Source organism: Pipistrellus hanaki (genome assembly GCF_964339955.1).
Source record: "Pipistrellus hanaki genome assembly, chromosome: 14".
Classification (NCBI taxonomy): Eukaryota; Metazoa; Chordata; class Mammalia; order Chiroptera; family Vespertilionidae; genus Pipistrellus; species Pipistrellus hanaki.
The window spans coordinates 45,822,086-45,843,521 of record NC_140516.1 but is presented as its reverse complement, the minus strand read 5'-3'; the positions used below and the strand labels follow the sequence as shown (position 1 = coordinate 45,843,521).

Here is a 21,436-nt window from a genome sequence, read left to right as displayed (position 1 = left end):
GGTTAGCAGGTATCTGAGCCCTGTCACCCTGGCCAGCGGGGGGAGCGGGGTGCCCCCCACAGCCCTCAGCATACCACACTGGGCCCGACTGCTTGTGTCTTTGGGGCAGGGGGTTAAGAACTGGCATGCCCTAGGCCAGGCTGCCTTCTGTCACATCCTGACTCCCACAGTTGGACAAAGACTTCACCTCCTGGGATAATAAGCACCTATGAAGCACGGAGAACCATGCCTGGAACCATGCCTGGAACACAGGAACCATGCCTGGCACACAGGCTTATTTGCTATTATGGTTATTATCATCTGTCACTGACTCTGCCTATTGCCATATTGCTTTGGGGGCTCATGAAACCCAGTATCTCAATCTCTCAAAAAGACAGCTCTTAAAACAGAATACACATTTTTCCAAAGAAGGTATTATGAAATGTAGTGGGGAGGGGAGGGAGATCTGGGGGAGATAAGAGATCAACTGAAGGACTTGTATACATGCATATAAGCACAACCAATGGACCAGCAGGTAGATGGAATGGTACTTAGTATCACTCACCATCGGGGGAATGCAAATCAAAGCCCCAATGGATTAATACCTCACACCAGTTAGAAAGGCTATCATCAAAACACAAGAGATAACGCGCCAACGAGATATGGAAAAAAGGGAACCCTCTGTATGACTGAGGGGAGTGTAAATCGGTGTAGCCACTATGAACAACAACATGGAGGCTCTCCAAAAAGTTAAAAATAGAACTGCCATGCGATCCAGCAACCCTACCTCTGGGAATATATATCCAAAGGAAGTGAAAACAGGATCTCAAGGAGATAGCTGAACTGCCATGTAACTGCAGCGTTATCCACAACAGCCAAGATATGGAAACAGCCTAAGTGTCCATCAACAGATAAACATCTAGATGAAGAAAAGGTGGTGTGTATTCGCATATACACAACAGATTATTATTACACCATGAGGAAGAAATCCTGCCATGTGACATGAATGGATCCTAAAGGCACTGTGCTAAGTGAAACACGTCAGACAGAGGAAGACAAATAGTGATAATACGTATATGTAGACTCTGAAAGAGCTGAACTCACAGAAATAGGGAGCAGACTGCTGGTGACCCGGGGCTGGGAGTTGGGGAAAATAGGGAGATGTTGATGAGAGGGTACAAATTTCCAGTTAAAACGTGAATTACGTTCTGGATATCTAATGTATAGCATGGTGGCTATGATGATATACTTGAAAGGTGTTAAGAAAGCAGATTTTAACTGTTCTCACCAACCAAAAAAATGATAACTATGAAGGCTGATGGGGGCTTTAGCGAACACTATGATGGCAATCCTTTTCAATACATAAAGTGTATCAAATCAACACTGCACACCTTACACTTACACAATGTTATATGTCAATTACATATCAATAAAGCTGGAATGAATTTTAAAAAAAAATTAAACACCTCTCCCACTGCGAACCCGCTCCCCTCCAATATTCCCCATTCAGGGAATGGCGTTCTGCAGCCACCTGACTCCCCTTTCTCCCTCAACACCAATATCTAAGCCATCAGCAAGTTCTTCTGATGTCCCCTCTGAATCTGTCTGCTTTCACCCTCCCTGCTGCCATCCGCTTAACAGGAGCCAAACCCTCTAAGGATTTCCCATATCCCCCCAGGCCACTCTCCCTGCGCCCTCCAGACCTGTCCCTGTAGCTGGCTTCCTGCTTCTCTCCCAGCCCAGTTTTGTTTTGTGTGTGTGTTTTTTTTCCTCCTATGGCCTTTGTCCATGTATTTTCCTTCTGCCTGGAATGTTCAGCCACTTTCCACGCCTTCCCTCATACCTTCGCCTGGCCAACTGCATGGAAGCCTTCAAATGTCATGTGAAATGCCATTTCCCCCGAGGGCCTTCCCAGCCTGTACTCGTCACCCATTTCTCAGTCTGAGTCCCATCTCCCTGGCCACACCCGCTCGCACCCGGGACTCCTCACGGGACCTGGAACAATGACTCCCACCCGGCAGGTAGGGGTTACGAAGGTCTTGCTGGGCCAAGGCTAGCAACAGGGCCTCCTGGCACACCCACTGCCAACGGCATCCGGCAGAAGAGGGCAGGATGCAACAGAGTCAAGCAACCCCTGACACACCAACACACCCGCGTGTGTTGAATAAAAGAGGATGCTCTCTGAGTCGCTTTTTGTTGTTAACTAGGAGTAAGCCTCCCCGCCCCCTGAACTCTTCAGAAACCAACAGCGAAAGGTCCGCCATTCCCTCTGAGCCGAAGTGAAAATCCTCCACGCAGACAGCAGAGGCTCGCCTGGAGTTCTGACCGTCACGCCGTATCTCCTAAAGAGTCTCCGCTCGCTTTCAGCATTTAAGCAAGAACCACAACAACAAAAAGTTCCCGGCCCCGTCTGGAGGGCTTTGCTCCTGGGGACTCAGACGGTGTTCTCATCCCACACAGCAGTGCTCGTCACACTGCAAAACACAGGAGACCAAGAACCGCTGAGAAATGTACCCTAAGGTGGACTCCACCTCCGCTACTAAAGGAACCCCCGAAGACAACATGGTGGGATCTTTTGAAGCCTTTCGCCATTTTGTAAGATACACGCTGTACCAAAATAACACCATCTTGGGGACCGAATCTTTTTCTGCTGGGTACAAAGGACGCGGAATGAAAGCCTGTGTCTAGCAAAGACACCGGGGGGTGGTGTCCAGGGAGCAAGCAGCCTCGAACCCCTCGAAACCCTCTGCCTACCGGCCCTGGAGGCAGCCCGGCCAAGGCTCAGGCTCAACCACTTACACAACCAGCTGCCTGGCACTCATTGTGGACAAAACAATTTTAAATATAAACTGAAAAACACCACCAGGGAAGGAAACATGAGCTACTTCCGTGAATGAGAAACCAGGACGGGGAGGCTGAGAGGGGAGGGAGAACCTGGCCCTTGTGGGTAGTGTCTTGGAGACTTTTAGGAAATAGATGAATTGGGGGGGGGGAGCCGAAGAGGGGAGTTGAGTTGAGAAAATGCAGAAGAGAGAGAGATGGATTTGTATGTAAATTCCTATTTTTTTTAGCTAACCCCCAAAATTCAAGACATCACCCTTGAAGGATAAGTTACTCTTTATTTTTTTAAAATACATTTTTATTGATTTCAGAGAGGAAGCGGCGCGGGGGGGGGGGGGGGGGGGGGGGATAGAAACATCAACGATGAGAGAGAATCAATGATTGGCTGCCTCCTGCACACCCCCCACTGGGGATCGAGCCCACAACCTGGGCATGTGCCCTGACTGGGAATCGAACCAGCTGAGCTACACCCAGCTGGGCAATTTCTCTTTCTTTAAAACAGTTGAGGAGCTGCTGGATTATAACCAACAAGATAGTGTAGCCATTACAGGAACTAAAGTTTGCAGGGCTTGTTTCTGAATTTAAATATTATTTAATCAACTAAATATGAACTCCACTTGTTGAGAACATTTATTCTATACATCAATATTTTATAATGTGGTAATCCACAAACCACATGGAAAAAAAAAAAAATCCAATCCGACTACAATATTCAGACAAAATGCTTTTGACTCCCGTGTGAGAATTCTGCCCCAAATAGGGACCGGGGAAAAGTTACTTTCTTAGCCAGACTGCCACAGTGACAGTCTCCAGTGATTCCTTACTAACAAACACTGGACACTTCTCTATTTCCAGAAGAAAACATTAGAAACCGTTATGAAACCGCTTGGCCCAGAAGTCACAGTGACTTCCAATTTCACAGAATTTAGGAAGAAATCCTCAGACAACTATTTTGAAACCCGTCTGATGAAACGCTGTGATGTGACAACGTTTCATCACTTGAAAGGATGAAAAATGAAATGTGAGGAACAGCCCAGTGTCTGGGTGAAAACTGGCCATTCATCTGGGCATCTCCAGATGGACCACATTCTCTGGTCAGGGTTGAGCCAAATGACACACACCAGCCATAACGCAGAGGGACCCCTTTATCCACATAGGCATCCTCTATGTCCGGTCAGCACATTACTCCGTGTCCAATGAAAATGCAATGACAAACGTAGTCCCAAGGTGTATGATTCCTCGATCCCCCAAACTGTACGTGGCCAACCGTCTCCGGCCTTGCTCCACCCTACTTTCCATCTCCCTCTACTGATACCCCCTACCCCCACCCCACCCCCAGCACCCAACATCCCTCCTCCTTACCACTTAGTGTCAGGTGAAGATTGCAGAAATGCACAATTACAGCCTGACTCATATAACCAAAGACACCAGTCAGCTGCCACAAGCATTAAGTATTTCACAGATGTGGTTTCCTATTGTCCAAGCCATGGCTTTTCTCCTCTCTCCAGCTCCCAGAGCCCACCCCTCCACCACCCTCCCAAACCCCCCACACCTGGGCCCTCCCCCAGGTCCCCAGGAACGGAGCAGAGAGCACAACAGCTGCTGTTACAGCTGCCACCTGGGGCTCCTTGGGACAAGGGTCTCCATCTCAAGGGTGGTGGTGTTCTCCCAAGTGGTTGCCACGGTAAGCATGCCTTCGAATAAACAGCAGAGGGAAAACAAAAACCCAAACTCCTCTCCTTGCAATTCTCACCAAAAAACTCACATGGGCTCCAGAAAAAATATATGGTTTAACCACTGCTGGGGGTAGTGCATTCTGCAAATGAAAGTATCAGGTGCTTAAGGTGTACCGGTGGCATCAGTCCTTATGGGATTGAGGAGGCAGGTGTTAGAGAGGAGGACAATCATCTATCTCTTTCCCAGTGGCCAAAACCCCACTCCTGCTCATCTGGAATGGGCCTGTGTGCCTCCAGGACATACCTGTGAGGGGCTGTGTCCACTCTGAACCACTTCTAAGAATTACAGCTTCTCTCCACATTCACAGAGAGAAGAGTCCTCCAAGGGATGTTAAAGATAACGTCCTATCTCTGTACATTAACAAAACAAACGATGTGGGCAAATCCCCCACCAAGCATTTCCAAAAGCAAGAGGAATAAATGGCAAAGCCATGACCCACGCTGGGAAATTCGGGGTGGCAGGAAACGCGAAATGGATGGGCTTCCTCACATTCCCCTGGAGGACTCGAACAATCCCCCTCCTGTAGAATCCTGGGGAGTTGTTAACACACGGTGTAACACGGCATCCCTGTTTCCTAGGAGAAAGCTGTGTTGGAATCCGGAGCCAACAGCCTCTTTACACCAATGACACCGTCCCTGAGGATGACCCGACTGAGAGGGAGCCAAACAGAGCCCACCATGGAACGGTAACACCTCTCCCTTGGGAGAGAGCACTCCCCAAGGTCCCGGGAAGGGGGCAGAGAGTGGGTCCAGCCCTCGCTCTAGCCACTAGCACAGCGTGTGACATTGGGCACGTCACTGAAGGCATCTCTGGGCCTGTTTCCTTTTCTGGGAGCAGGTTGGGCCTAACTGAGAGCTAAGGTCACTTCCAGCCCTGAACTCCTGGCATCAGAAGAGCATGTGTCATTAGGAGCATCAATTTTATTGTGGGGTTGGAGGAAGGAGGAAGTTTCTGGAGAACGTCAATCTTTTCTATATGCCTTATCGATATCAAAAATGCATAAGACATTTTCACAAACAATGACCCAAGAAGTGGCTTTACGGAAATAAATTACTTTCTGGTAGATAGACAGATACATCCATATATATATATATATATATATTTGATACTCCTATAACAGAGGCATAATTCGTTAAGGAATATATCCTCAATTACAGCAAAGCTACAAAATAAGGAGGCAGTTGACCTGGATTTTGACGTGATGCATCCGAGATCTTTCTACCTAAGAAAATCATTTTGCCACTTTTAGAAATTGCAAGTAACACGGAGGCAAAATATATTAGTGGGTAACATTTTGTGATACTTAAAATATAAATGAATTGTTCCGTGCTTTGCATAATTCTACCTGTCATAAATTTGTTATAAAAGTGCCTTCAGTTCATAATTTCAGAAGTATAAAGTCCAGCTCATGACATAAATCTAAAAGAGAGAATAAAATCCTAATATGTCTGAGCTACCTTCTCGAGAGGTTCATTTATAAATTCCACTTGCGAGCCTACAAAATCCTTAGACAGTGCATTAAAAATATATGTAGACACACACGGTATGATGTAGTCTCTTAGTACTACAAACAAATGGGTCCTGTATTAATTAAACCCTGTGCTTTCAAAGCCATGGATGTACAGATTAAATTTAATTTAAGCCTTTTCTACGTTCATTTCTTGGATCAATCAAGCATCCCAGAAGACATTTTTCTGATGTTAGTATAGAGTGTTTCTTTACAACAATTAAGATAAATGGGGGGCTAGGGGGCTGGAAAAAGTCTAATTTCTAATTCCCTCCTCTGCCACTCGCCTCCCCTAAAGGACTTTTTCAGGGAAGCTTCGGAGTATTCTAGTCTTTAAAACTGCCTGGGTACCATTTCCAGTCTGCCCTACACCATGAGGGTCATGCCTACTAGCTGGAGCCCATGAAGCTCCACTCCACCCCATGCTAGGGGAAAGGACAGGTGGGAAATTTTCCAGGTAGGTAATCATCGCTAAGGTCCAATAGAAGAAAACAAGTACCTTCTAGACATACACCATATCCAAGAATATGCCAAACCAAGTTTTTTTAAAGTAAGAAAGACTGACAGGCAAGGCCTGTTATCATCAACGGAAGAGCGTGTTCTCCATCTCTCCCCCCCCCCCCCCCAGGAAAGGAAGCGATTGCCTCGGTAAGGTCACTCACCACGATGTGTGCGGGCGACGGGGAGCGTGCATCCTTGAGGGCTTGTCTGCTCTGGAGGGTTCCTGCCTGGACGTCCAGGAGCGGCCATTTCATCTGCAGATACTGGTGAGCAAACAAAACCAACATGGAAAGTGAACACAGCGAGGCAGTCCATCAACCAAAGACCTTGTAGGCCCATATGCTTAACCCATGGAAGCAGAGGGGGAAGGGAGGGGCTGGAGGGGGTCAATGGGGGCAGGAGGGGGACAGATGTAACACTTTCAACAATGAAGATTAAATAAATAAATAAATAAATAAATAAATAAATAAATAAGGAAAAAAGAAGCATAGCAGAGAAATGCAAAAACAGCTTCCCTGAGAGATAACTCTTGAGGTTCATGACACATGGACCAGAAACTGAAAAGCGTAAGAGCATGTGAATAACATCAACAACAGAAAAACCGTCCAACACCCATAGGTTCTTCCTTAGAGTTCACGTTCATTAGGTACATCAATGTTGTTACCCTTCAGGCTACAGGTAGCTCCAGACAAAATGACCTCATCCACACTACCCCTCGCTGAGAAGGAGCGGTGGGGAGGGCGGGAGGAGACACAGAGGGCTCCCGCAGGAAGAAGGCAAGGAAGGCTCCAGCCAGTGTCCCAAGAGACCACCAACTCGGAAGGTCCTCTTTCAGGATCGCATTTCTTAAACGCCAACCTCCTGAGGATACGTGTGGAACTGTCCCCTGCCGGAAGTCACTCAAGGAAGGTGAGGAGGCAATTCCTCCTCCGAGCTGAAAGCTTGGAGAACAAAAATATAGGGTGTTCCCCCCAAAAAATGGATACACATTTTAACAGCTGGTAACTCACTTAACTTTGAGAATGAACTGGGGTTCATAAACACTGACTTTATAATCACTCAAACTGTGTACACATTTTGGGGGGACATCCTGTATTTTTTGGTAAAACATGCACAAACACAGCACAATACAACGTATACCTTCAACGCAAAAGGCTGGAGGGATTGATTCTTAAATGCATACAGGTTTACCACGGAGAGCAAGATAAAGACGGAAGCCAACCCGTCTGTCTCCACCCTTGTCCGAAGTAGAAAATGAATCCACAGAGCAAGGGAGGGGAGCTGCTTCTGTCAAAAGTGACAAGGCCAGCTTTCAGGCAGACATACACCATCCACTGATCAGCCTCCCCACTGGGCAGATAGGGAAACTGAGGTAAGGGGGCCTGTCTGGTCACTGAGATGTGTAGCACATGGACAAGCACGCCCCGGGCATTTGACTTTCATTGGTGACATTACAGCATTTTCCCTCAGGAAAACTTCAGGCCACCAAACAGAACTTAGACACTGCTGCGATTTTAATAAGGACACCGATTCCGGCCTTTGCACCTCCAAAGGCCAACGGACTAAGGCAGGGGTTAATGCTTGGAGGACATATAAGGAGCCACCTTGATCTTTCCAGAAACCTACAGCAGAAAGAAAAAAAAAAGGCTAGTTCCAATACTAATCCTACAGGAACCCGGTGAACACCAATTAGAGCTTGCTTTGTGCATCACAGGGACAAACATGTCGCCTCAGGAGGGCTTATGAGGGAGCCATCTCCTCCGAAAGCCAAGAGGGAAGGCGGGGAGGGAGAGAGACCCGGGAAATCATGCCCGGGGAATGCCAAGAAGAAGGTGGCATTTCTGAGAAAGAGAGCAGGGCCGGCCACAGGGAAGATTTCAACAGAAAGGACAGCAAAGGGCAGTCCGGAAAGAAGGAAGGATTCGCTCAAATCCCTTGTGACAGAAAAGGGCCAAAGCCACCCACGTGCTTCTCTGTCTGGAGAATGAAAACCCAACTCAGTTGCACCTAAAGCTGGAAGACACTAACCCACAAGTCTGCCCAAGTATACGGTCATGGTCCCAAGCTGGAGCGATGTGAGCTTGGAGAGAATCTTCTTCCGAGTGTGTACCTAGCAGCATCCTGTGCACAGGAAGCCGGGTGGCCGGTGCTGGTGACTTGCCCCAAGACCTGGCACCAAATGCCTTAGCTCCAAGGTCCTCCAGGTTGTATCTATAGACTAGAGGGCTGGTCCTCTCTGTGGTGGGATGGGTGAGGGGCTGGTCCTCCCTGTGGTGGGATGGGTGAGGGGCTGGTCCTCCCTGTGATGGGATGGGTGAGGGGCTGGTCCTCCCTGTGATGGGATGGGTGAGGGGCTGGTCCTCCCTGTGGTGGGATGGGTGAGGGGCTGGTCCTCCCTGTGGTGGGATGGGTGAGGGGCTGGTCCTCCCTGTGGTGGGATGGGTGAGGGGCTGGTCCTCCCTGTGGTGGGATGGGTGAGGGGCTGGTCCTCCCTGTGGTGGGATGGGTGAGGGGCTGGTCCTCCCTGTGGTGGGATGGGTGAGGGGCTGGTCCTCCCTGTGGTGGGATGGGTGAGGGGCTGGTCCTCCCTGTGGTGGGATGGGTGAGGGGCTGGTCCTCCCTGTGGTGGGGTGGGTGAGGGGCTGGTCCTCCCTGTGGTGGGGTGGGTGAGGGGCTGGTCCTCCCTGTGATGGGGTGGGTGAGGGGCTGGTCCTCCCTGTGGTGGGATGGGTGAGGGGCTGGTCCTCTCTGTGGTGGGATGGGTGAGGGGCTGGTCCTCTCTGTGATGGGATGGGTGAGGGGCTGGTCCTCCCTGTGGTGGGATGGGTGAGGGGCTGGTCCTCCCTGTGGTGGGATGGGTGAGGGGCTGGTCCTCCCTTTGATGGGGCGGATCAAACACTTCTAGGAACCTGAGCCTCCAGACAGGAAATACCAGCAGGCACCCTCCTCCCCCTCAGTCACCCTTATAATCAAACCGTTCCCGATACCTTGATTGGGAGCAGAACTGTCCCAAGGTGAGAGCCACTGAAATGTTTCCATTTCATATAAGGAAAGGGTTATGGGAATCTCTCCTGCCCTGTCTCATCCTCACTTCGGTCCATTCTCACTTGCCACATAAATACAGGGGCCTCATTGGTCAAAACCACTCAGCAGAGTCATTTCCTTGAGGCCGACCGAAATGGACACCTGCCAACACTCACCCCCTCCATCTCGTAAAAACCCGTGAAGAAAAATGCCAAGCGGAATCTACCACACACCTACGGCTCCCGCTACACTCGGTGGGGAAGGGTCGATTAATGGACAACTTTTCATCTCTGGCCTTCTGCGAAACGGATTTGACTGCATCCCAAGGACCAGCTCCACGGGATTAGGAAATCTAGGCTTTATTTAACATGACAGACCTGCCCCGAGGACCCCACCCACGCATTATCATACCCACAATGCAACATTAACGGGGAGACTTATAATTCTTCCTTTACATAAAAGCTTCATTGTGTGCCATATCCAATCTCCGCGGGCTACCTGCACCACATATTTTTATGAGCCTACATTTCAGCGCTCCGAGCCCACAATACACATAATTTTCAATTATGTTAGGGCAGCCCAGGATCACTGCCTATATAACATTACTGGTTGGAGGAAATGAGACTCGCCTCGCTGCCCAGGGAGAGCTAACCAAATCCAGATGGCAAAGGAGGGCGGCCCCGGTCCCCACCGACGTGCAGGGACGCCCCAGTGACAGCCCCAACCTCTCGGGGCCCAAGGCAACTTGATCCCACAGAACGGCCGGGTCCCCGCAAACCCACGCCCGCCCCGTGTTCCTGGGATCTGAGCTGGCATTCTGGCGGACGAGGTTCCTTGTGGGGAAGTGAGTATTATGTCGGGATTTTTGAAAGGAAGTTATTAACCCTCCTCCAAAAGTGATGGATTTCCCAGGTCTCTTCATCTTCTTACAATTGGTCCTTATTAATAGAGAAAATAAATAAATAAAGGGGAGAAAAAAGGAAATTGGCCACTATTAGAGCCTAGAGGAAAATCTTTCCCTTCCTGGAGACATTAGGCAGCCGGAAATTCTATTTATTCTGCTGGGTCCTAAAGGAAGACCCGAGGAAAGGAGCATCTGGGACGCAGGAACCGGCTGGACGGAAAGCCACGCCACGTTTTCCCAACGGTTCCACTTTGCTTTTATATCCTTCTGGGGGAAGGAAAGAAAAAAAAAAAAAAAATTCCCACCATCCCACTATAAAAACAACACTGGGCTCCAGCTCTCTTCCTTTCAGGCTGCTCAACATGGAAATTATGAATTGCCTACAAAAACATTAAACTTTTCAACAAACTGCAATCAAACAGAGCACTGTGGGAATTCCTGCATTGAAATGGAGTCCGCTCGACTTTCATTTTGAGGAGAGAGAGAGAAAAAAAAAAATGGCCATCTCAGCTTAAGCATTTCATCCTTTGTTTAATAATAATGTTCTGCTCATGGCCCATTAGCGTTTTCCCCAAAAATCGTATTTTACGATACGTCTTGGGGAGCTTAAGTTAAGCTTTCGGACCTGGGGACAAAGTCTCAAAATATACACAATACTATTGGCCTGAAAGGAATCCAGGCTATTTAAAAACCTGTTAAATTGTCAGCAACAAGAGGAAGGTACACATCTCGAATTTCTCCTCTTCCGACTCTAGCTAAAAAAGAAAAGGAACAGAAAGGCACGTGGGGATGGGTCTCCCCAATCGGAAGGCCTCTCCGGGACCAGGTTCAAGTGGGCCTGGCAGAACCTGCTCTCACGAAGCATCTCCATCTGTGTGCATCCGGATTGGGGAGCGAGAAGGGGCTGATCAGAGGACCCGCCATCGGGGGAGGGGGGGGGGGCCGCTGAGGTCTTGGTACAAACTTGTTTTCCAAACAAATAGGACAATTCAAAGGACAGCGATGATGATGATGATAATGACGCTGGCTGCCAGGAAACCCCACATCCTTGATAAACTCCAAAGCGGCTTCCTGGCACTCCCTGCCACTCGCTCCATTCCACAGATGGACGGGCAGCGGAGTCTGCCCTGTGTTTGTCCAGGGCAGGGCTGGCAAACTTTCCCTGTGAAGGGCCACCCAGGAAATCGCTCAGGCTCTGCAACCCATACCCTCTCATAGCTCCTCAACTCAGCCATGGACCATACACGGACGCACAACTGTATTATGCCATGGCTCTGTTCCAATAAAACTTTATTTACAGACATTGAAATGTGGATTTCATACGGTTTTCTTGGGTCAGGAGATAGTCCTCTTCTGTTTATTGTTTCCGATCATTTAAAAATAATCAGAATCATTCTCAGCTCACAGGCCACACAAAAGCAGGTGACCAGCCAGCTTTGGCCTGTGGGCCGTGGTTTGTCACTCCTGGCTTTGAGAAGGTTTGTGCAAAGACCTGAAAGACCATGTCAGACAGGATATATCCTTTCATTGGGCCTTAAATCCAGGCAGCCGAACACAATCCCAGAGGAAACCGGTTTGGTGGTCTAAACGCAATACCTTGGTTTGACTCGTCACTGGCAAGACTCCAGCTTCAGGGGGAAAGTTTGGGAAAGAATCTGAGCCCTGGTCGTGACTCCCTAGTCACCGGGTCCGGTCTGACCAGCAGACCACAATCTCACCGAAATAACTCTCTCTCCCTTCTAAATGCGAGTTCAAAAACCCTTCAGCAATTCTGACTGGAAAAGGTTCTTGCCCACTTCCCAGGAAAACACTGGTAGAGTGTCACGTGTCACCAAATCACCACAGAGGAACACCAGGCAGAACCCCTGTGGCAGTGGAGATGTGCCGCATATATGCTCCGGGATCAGCTTCCTAGGTTCAGAAGCTCCTCTCCCCAGAGTTTTCCAACGTGTCCAACTTTCCCGCCCCACCCCACGCCATGCCAACTCTGCCGCCACCAACAGATGGCATTCGCCAGGAGCTCGGGCAGAAGGCAGAGCTCAGGGTGGGAAGAGGGACGAGCAGGGCCTGAGCACTGTTCAGGGGGACAAAACCGGTGTCTTCTGGAAAACCAGGGCCTGAGGAAAACCTACCACCCAAACAAAGGGCTGATGTGATCATTTCTGAAGGCTTCGCTCCCCTCCCAGCCTGGTAGATAGCCATCCTTTAGCAAAGCACAAAAATCCAAGCTATTTCTCAATAGGGGTGCTTTTTCCTAGAAAAACTCATCTTACAAGAATTCAGATTAAGTGGAAGCCGTCCTCGTGACAGAGTAAGTTCCTAGCTCACCCGTGCTCAGAGTTGTACATTTGTTTCTTATAAAAGGGAAAGTCGCTGCTCTGCCTGAACACCCCAAACAGAGTACCGCCCACCCCGCCCAGCACGTCCAAAGTCACTAATCCTTCCTCCCTGCAAGGTGGCTTGCTTCCACCATTCCCATGCAGCCTCGTGAGGCCCATGCCAACTCTGCTAGAAATGCGCAGCCCAGCCGAAACCGGTTTGGCTCAGTGGATAGTGTCGGTCTGTGCAACTGAAGGGTCCCAGGTTCGATTCCAGTCAAGGGCATGAATATTGGTTGCGGGCACATCTCCGGTAGGGGGTGTGCAGGAGGCAGCTGATCGATGTTTCCCTCTCATGGATGTTTCTAGCTCTCTATCCCTTTCCCTTCCTCTCTGTAAAAAAAAAATCAATAAAATAAAATAAAAAGAAAGAAACGCACAGCCCTGATTACGATGTTCACATCACTGAATTTCACACAATAGGCCACCAGAAGCTGCTCAGCCTAAGAGCAAAATAGAATATTTCAGGAAGCCGACGGGAGGCACAACCATCAATGCCAAGAGCTCATATGCGTTTCTTGTGGAACTCATGTTGTGGGGAGCACCCACATGCACACAGGGCCGGCCGGCTCTTTCTGAACCGACTTCATTTCTCAGAAATAGAAGATGGAAAATGCAGCTTATCTTCTACAAATAAGCAATTCTGCCCTGGGGTCTCAGGGAATCCCAATGTATCTCCATGGTTAAAATGGAAGAGGTGGTGATTCGTGTAATACTGCCCTACCCTCTGAAACATGCCCATAGTGACAGGTTTCCAAAAGTTAGCATTGATCATATACACCTAACAGCAAAACTGTGTGAAACTACTTCGGACAGCTTCCGGTTTCTGCAGGATCCTTCAGGCCACCTCTACAAAACGTGTGGCCAGTTTCCCTGCAGATGCAGAAGGTATAGGAGATGAGGCTGCTTCGCTCTGGGTTAAAACATACGCCAACCGTTTCTTCATTTGAAACATCCACAGAGAGTCCAAGACAGAAGCTCTATTTCCAGAGGCTTTATATGCCTACAGAGCATGACCGCGTAGAGAAAGAAAAGTCAGAAATGAACGGCTTTCTGTCGGATGAGAGTGTTTACTATAGTTACCAAGGAAAAGAAAAAAACCAAAGACCTCAGAAGGCTGGTACGCTCTGAACTTGGAGAAGGAAGGAAGCCACAGGAAAAACTCAGTAAGATGGTAGGACTGACTTTGTCTTTTTTAAAAAAATAAATAAAAATGAAACCAAACATAGTAGGAACTTGGAGATGTTTCCCTGAAAGTCACCAACTATCCCATTTTTCAATATAAAAGGAATGAGCGGGGTGGATGCCAAGGTACCTGTACAAAACAACCATTGTTTCATCCTATTTCTATGGGTTGGTCATTATACCATATTTACCGTAAACGAAACCCCTATAGCTAACCTATTTCTTCCTAATCCTAACCATCGAAAGGGTCCTCAGAGTATCACTTCACATGTACAGAGTGCTTTCAGAGGAATAACCACATTCACAATAACCCTATGAAGGACATGGGCAGAAAGTTACAACTCAGATTTCACCAAGCAGGAATCTAAGGCCAGAAGAGCAAGACCTGGCCTGCCCGAGGGCACCAGGCCAGCTGGCAGTCGGGTGCACAGGGCTCCAGACCACCGGGCATTCTCTGCTTCACGCTGGCTTACGTCAGCACTTCCTCTGTCTTCCCTGGTTTTCTTATCACCTGTGAGCATCCTTGTCTGAACCCCAGCCAGGGATCGGTTTCTCAAAGGGCATGGCTCAGGGAATACCTCCCAGGATCCCCAGAGGAAAAAAAATAACCTTTCTCCAGCATCGAGCATCTCCCTTTTCCCCTTGGGAGCTGGGCAGACTGTTACATTCTTTTCCTCCAAGCCTGCCAGAATATTATTTCCACCAGAGTGATAAAGCAAAACAAGAAAATTGCAAACAAAAAAAAATTCAACAACCAGTCTGACTATTTTCTTTTCCTGGCCAAATAGTCAATACCCCTGGTCCTGAGCTAGATTTGCATTTGCCAGGTCCGTTGGTTTGCAGGGAGGCGGCGGCAGAGCAGCTCATGGGAGCACACGCTGAAGAGAATTTCAGCAGGAAACCCTGCCCTCATGCCCAGAAGAGCCCCCTTAGGCTGGGACCCAGGCCTTCCTCGCACTTCCCCCAAAGTGTCACTCTTAAAATTATGACTATGCTCCTGGGAACAGCAAGGGGGAGGAGAATCCACAAACTTCCCAGGCCCAGCTCTGCCCCAACCTGGGCAACGGCTCTGCTTCTTCCCTGAGCAACCTGTTCCCCACGCTGAGCCTAAGTCTGCAGTAGGAAACTGGGGAGCATAACCTCAGAAACCCCTTTCAATCCTAACGTGCGAATTCCTGCAGCATTTACAAAGTATGTACTCTGTGTCCAGTGTGGACTAGATATTCTGAGGCCTTGCAAAGCCATCTAAGACCCAGTCAATGGAATAATAACCTAATGGATGGTATACAAGTTAGATTTCATTCATGACGGTGACACCGTCTCACAGTTCCCAAACGTCTCTGGTTTGTTTATAGAGATTTTTTTCTCCTGGCCCACTCGGACCTGCTAAGTCAAGCTGTCTGGGAGTGGGCCAGGGGGCTGTATTTTTGTCCCAACCTGCCAGGTGACTCAGATGATTAGTCCCTGGCTCACACTGTCAGTGTTGGGGCAGTGCCAATGACAAGCATGCTGCACATTGTGACTTCCGCAAAGGCTCTCTGAAACCTCGGAACTGACTGTCCACACATCCTTTCCGGGTGGTCGAACCAGACAATCTCCAAACACAGTATGAAGAAGAAAGTGAGGCAGAGAGAAACAAAGTGACTTAGTCACGCTCTACTAGGGATCCTGAACCAGAATGCAGACCTTCGGTATTTGCAGGTCAGACTCTGCAAGACTACCCCAAAAAAGACGGAGTTGCATGGGTAAGGAGTGCCCTCCAAAGAAATGGTGCAGCCCAACCCTACACAGGGAGCCAGCAGGAAATGCGAGACAGATCGCACTCTGTCGTAACCAAAAGCAGCCCAGCACCAGCCACCTCCACGTCTTACCGCAGCCTCATGACCAAGTTCACTGCAAAAGGCTGTGGATTCCAACCAAACAGCGGCCCTGCCATAGCACCCACATCCCTGAGTGATGGGACAGAAGACACAAAGCCACTGGGAGTGGCACTGGATCTCGGGGAGGTCCTGTTGCCACGGCAGGGGAATGCCGGGACTTCCTGGAAGATGGGCAGAGCACAGCGTACCCTGGATTAAGACTGCGGGTGAAGAGGCACGGCAGAGCAGACAGAAGTTCACGACAGCTGTTTCAAGGCATATGGCTAAAGACAAATAGACTGGAGCCATAAGCCAACCGAACAGCAGACGTGTCTGTTCGGAAATCTGAATCCTGCCGTCCGCCCTCCACTGTCCCGTGGCCTCGGGCAGGTCGCCATGTCTCTGCACCTCCATTTCTCTGTCCCAAAAATAGGCATGGAAGGACACAGAAACAGCCTACGTGCCTCTTGATAAATGAGTGGGTTAAGGAGATGTGGTACACCTATACAGTGAAATGCTACTCAGCTGCAAGAAGAGATGAAATGCCGCCATTTGCCACCAAGTGGATTGATCTTGAGAGTATCGCGCTAAGTGAAACAAGTCAGACAAAAAAGGACAAGAGCCATGATTTCACTCCTAGGTGGGATACAAAACAGAAAGCAGCAAACGAACCAACAAAAAGTCATAGACAGAGGCAGCAGGAAGATGGTTACCAGAGGGTAGGGGGTAGGAAGATGAAGAGGGTAGAGGAGGTCAAATATATGGTGATGGAAGGAGACTAGACACTGGATGGTGAACCCACAATGCAATATACGGATGATCTGTTGTCGAATTACACACTTAAAACGTGTATGATGTTACTCACCAATGTCACCCCAATAAATTTAATAAATTTTAAAAACACATGTTACTGCTTTTTAATGAGCATGGAGTCAATTGTTGCCTAAAACCTTCCACTGACTTCCTTATCCTTTTTTCAGCCTCACAGGATAAACTCTAAATGAAGAAAACGATTTTTTTTTTGCAGTCCAAGATGGTTAAAATGTACTATTTCTCCCTCCACCTGTCCAGGGGATTTGCAAGCCGGAAGCTACAGGTCTACCGTGTAAATCATTCTACGCACAGCCATCGGGTGACCTTTGAGAGGTACAAAGCCAGGGAGTAGCAGGGTCCCCGTGACCTGGCAGGGATATTGTCAATATATGATTCATCCCATTGCGGTAGGTATTAAAATAAAAAACTTTTTAAAAAATTCCTTCCTTTCCCACTGCCGTGAGCTCTAAAGAATTGGATTTTCCTCATCAGGCTCTCTTCCCGATTCCATATTCTTCCCCCCAATCCACAAAAACCACGTGCAGCCTAAGACCTGGCGGCCAGCGGGCACCCCATCGGCGTGCTTTAGCCGGTGGACGTAGGCTAAGGTGACCAGACATCCCGCTTTTGGCGGGACAGTCCCGATTTTTAACAATTTGTCCCAAGTCCTGTGGCATTTTAAAAAAGTCACGATTTTGTTAAAATTGTTCAAAATCGGGACTGTCCCGCCAAAAGTGGGACGTCTGGTCACCTTAATGTAGGAACCAAATACCATGCAGGCCTGGCTCACATCCCCAAACACCAATGAAACCGTGGACCACGCCGAACAGCCTTTTTCTTTCCCCGCCCCCCCCGACCCCACCCCTGCGGCTCCAGCACATCTTCCCTGTCCCCATTTCCACTGTCTGATTGTAGCTGAGACCAGCATGGGGAGATGCCTGGTAACCGGACACCCAAGAAGCAGAGAAGTCAGCAGCGCCTCTGGTTCGTTTTGCTTGGGGAGGCACGAACCCCCGTCCCCCCGGGCCAGGGGGAAGATTTAGTGAGGCCGACCTTCTGGAGGCCCCGACCCCCTCCCCCTGCACACACGGCCCGCTGCCTCGGCCAGAAGTGGCCTGTCACTCAAGTATCATCTTGCTGTAACAAATTACTCCTAACCCAGGATTACGGCTCTTTCCAAATCCCTCCTAGAGAGCAAGGAAATAAACATTCTCTCCCAGGACTCGGCCGGGCCGTTCCCCCGGTTGGTAATCCTTGTCTCTATTTGCTGCTCCCACAAGCCCTCGTCTGGGGGGTCTGCCGGACCATGCCGGCCCACTCGCCTTTCAGACAGACGTAAAGCTGAATGTCTCAATTGTCCGTGAGGCGCAGCCAGAGAGGAAGGCAGGCTCTTTCTGTCCCAGGGAGCCTCACACAATAGTTCCCTTTGCCCACACACTTCTCGTCTGACTGCAGACTCAACTGGTCTAATCCCAGTCACTCAAGGAAGTCCACACCCCAAATTCCTTCCTGACAGTCCCAGGGGGACAGCAAGGGAGGGCGGGCTACTCAAGCCCCACTATGTGGCGAGGCTGTCTCTCTCACCACCACCCCCCATCCACCCCATCCCAGGAAGAGCGTGCTGTTTTGGGGGTTGGTTGGAGGAAGGTAGAAGGTAGGGGCAGGCCATGGGGGAGGGAGAAAGAAGCAGCAAGACAGCAGCAGGCTCCAAGCAGGAGAAACCGCCTCTGACCCCCCACCCCCCCCACCCCCAGCCTGTGGTTTCCTTTAATAAACTACCAGGAGGTATTTCGAGCACAATAACCCCATTTGGGGAAGGAAATACAGTCCCGTCCACGTCCAAGGTCTCCTCGGAACGTCAGGATATCCCAGGCGCTTCGGACGTGAAGGCGCTGGGGCTGCTATTTTCATTGTGGACGCGGAGAAGCCCGTGTCTGCCAAGAAGCGAAGGGCAGAACAATGGACGACCACGGGCCTTGTAATCAACGTGGGCGGTGTGAGGCGATAGAGATCTCTGGGTTGGTTTAGGCAACACTTTCTCCTCGGAGAGAGAACGGCTGACAGCACACTCTGACACATGGCGGCGGGGAGAGGCCCTTTCCACAATAATTCCAAAGGCACTGAGGAAACACCCCCATCAAAAACCCAGACACCCAATCAAATCCCTGCAAAAAGGAGCACCGGTGGAAACGATGGGCTTAGGACGGCACAACTCCTTCCGAAGGGAGCACCGCCTTCATTTCCTCCAGAGCAGGCCCGCGCTGACCAGCCTCCCCTCTCGCCAACGGGCCCCGGGGGCCTCTGCACCAACTTGTTCTCTGCCTCTGAGGTTTTCGCCGTTAAAGGAACTTGGCCCGGGAAGGAGCCATAATGATCTGAAGCTAACCACTTAGCTCATTAGTATGTCATCTGGACAGGCAAAATCAATTCCAACAGCATCGGGCTTGGCTCCTCCCTCCCCCAAAGCTCGGCACTATTAATAGTTTCCCAGGCTCCGGTGTATCCGTAATCCCGACCAGCTCCGACCACGGAGCGTGGCCATCGCCACACTCAGAGCTCCCGGGGTGCTGGGGGGCGGAACTTCAGGGGGTGTGGGAAGCAACAGAGAGATAGATGCACAAGGCAGGCCGGGCTCCAGAGGCGCAGATTCGGGTTAAAGAGGACCCGGTCCTAGGAAAGGGCCGGGCTGTGAAGGAAGGAGGTACAGTCTCCCTGCCCATCCAACCCGTGCTTTCTCCCGCAGCCTGAGCTAACCCTATGGATGGAAGTCACCATGCCGTCTCCCCGTCATGGAGTCGGCTGATAGAAGGTTCTAGAAGAAGTGGGTTGATTAGATAATAAACTGGAAACCTCACTAATTCAAAAGCAAGGTGGGTACTGTATAAGGTCAAGGGTACAGGCCAGGGGCTGGAGTATCTGGGTTCAAATCCAGCATCGCGGCTTCGTTGTTCTGGAGCCTCGCACAGATGGCATGGCCTCTCTATGCCTGCAGCCCTCCCTGTACCTCCCTCTTTGGGTGCCTATGAGTGATTAGTAAGAGAATGTCCGAGACAGACACCTGGTAATGGCCAGGACCCACCATAACTGGCCACATGCAAATGGGAAAGTAAGAAATTATTAGTTCCCGTATTTTATAGAGATCCGTCCTCTTCTATGTGCCTGGCAAAGGGCTCTGCCTCGAGGATGCCAGGCCAGCTCTCTAGAGTTTGCCGAGTGCCTGAATACGGCGAAGCCAGTTCCCGAGGTCCCACTCACTCAGTCTCTCTGCTCAGGCACAGGAGGACCTGCAGCCATTCAACAGCGAGGTCCTCCGGAGTTCAGCCCAACTCACCCCGCAGACCCAGGGCGACAAGGTGAATGGCACCCCACCACGATCAGAGAGGGAAATGCGAACTCAGCAAGCTCCTTGGGAGACAGTTCGTGCCATGCCCTTCATGCCAACCTGCCCGGGAAATACGCCGGGGTCGTGTACCTGCCTCCACAGCGGCCCGTGCTCCTTTCCCTCTGGACCTCTGCGTCCCCAGGAGGTTACACCAATCTGCTGCTGTGAGGACCCAGCGCAGCAAGAGAGGGCCTCGTGGGCACTCACTAAATGAGTTCAGGCCAAGTTCACATCCAGAGGCAGCTCAGAACCGGGTCCAAACCCAGCTCCCTAACTCCCTTCCTGAACCAAGACGTGTACTGAGCGCCTGGTACAGGCCAGGTACTGACACCCAAGGGAACCAGGTTCTTTAAGAGAAGGGGGTGAGCCTGGGGCAATGACCTCACCTCTCTGAGCACCGGGTTCCCCATCTGTAAAACGGGAAGACAAGCAAACAGGCATCTCTCCGAGTTCTTGCAAGGATCAAACGCTTGGCAGGCTGCCTGGCGTATGCTAAGTGCTGAGTAAATGCTAGCTATTATATTATTAGCTGGCTATTATATTGCTATTAATATAATCAGTGTCATCAGAATAAAACTCCTCGAGATGGTACGTGAATCGAAATCATCCCCAAAAAGCAAATCCCGGGCTCTGTGTCTGATCCTGTGCGTAACGGGAAATGAACACTTAACCCAAAGTCAAGCAAAGTGACCAAAACATTCCTCGCTAACCAGCCTCGCCTCTCCAGGTCACTCCCCGCCAAACCCTCCGGTTCCCTCGCTCCCAGCCTCCTGGTAAGTGGAATTTTCCTGTGACTACAATTGGCCTCCTCTGGGCCTGCCCTCCTCTTGGCTCCATGGGCGCTGGGCTACAGGCCCGCTGCTACAAGCCACTGCACCGCCCTCCAACTGGCCCGCAAAGTTAGACACGTCCTCCAGCCAGCAGAACCGACGCTTGCCTCTCGGGCTCTGCACACGGCGGGCACCCAGAGCACAGGGCGGCCCTCAGAGCGCGGGGTTGCAATGCATCTGGGTAAACTCTGCAGCAGCAGCTCAAGGGCTGCGAAGAAACCACACAAACTCTCCCCTCGGAAAGAGGTTTTACGAGCGCACAAAAGAACAATGAGAGAGGGGAGAGGACGTCTCTAAAATAAACTGCCACTTTCCTCCCAGGCCATGACTCACTGTGTCTTGCCTCCTCCATCTCTCTCCAGAGATGTGAGTGAGATTCCAAGCCTCGCCTGTGGACAGCGTTGCCCGAAGAAGAGGTGGACAGTTGGGAAAGGGAAAATCGAAGAACTCCCGGAGTCCCTGGCTGGCCGCGGGCGGGCAGAGAACCCAGGGTCAG

General features: G+C 50.2%; 1 protein-coding gene across 1 annotated transcript in view; it reads right to left on the bottom strand.

The window, feature by feature from the left end:
* Nucleotides 1–21,436, bottom strand: part of TCF7L2 (transcription factor 7 like 2) — a 194,732-nt gene that overhangs the window by 113,261 nt on the left and 60,035 nt on the right. The window contains 1 exon segment of the mRNA XM_084903412.1: nt 6,727–6,828. Within this exon segment, the coding sequence (XP_084759538.1) occupies nt 6,727–6,828 (102 nt within the window).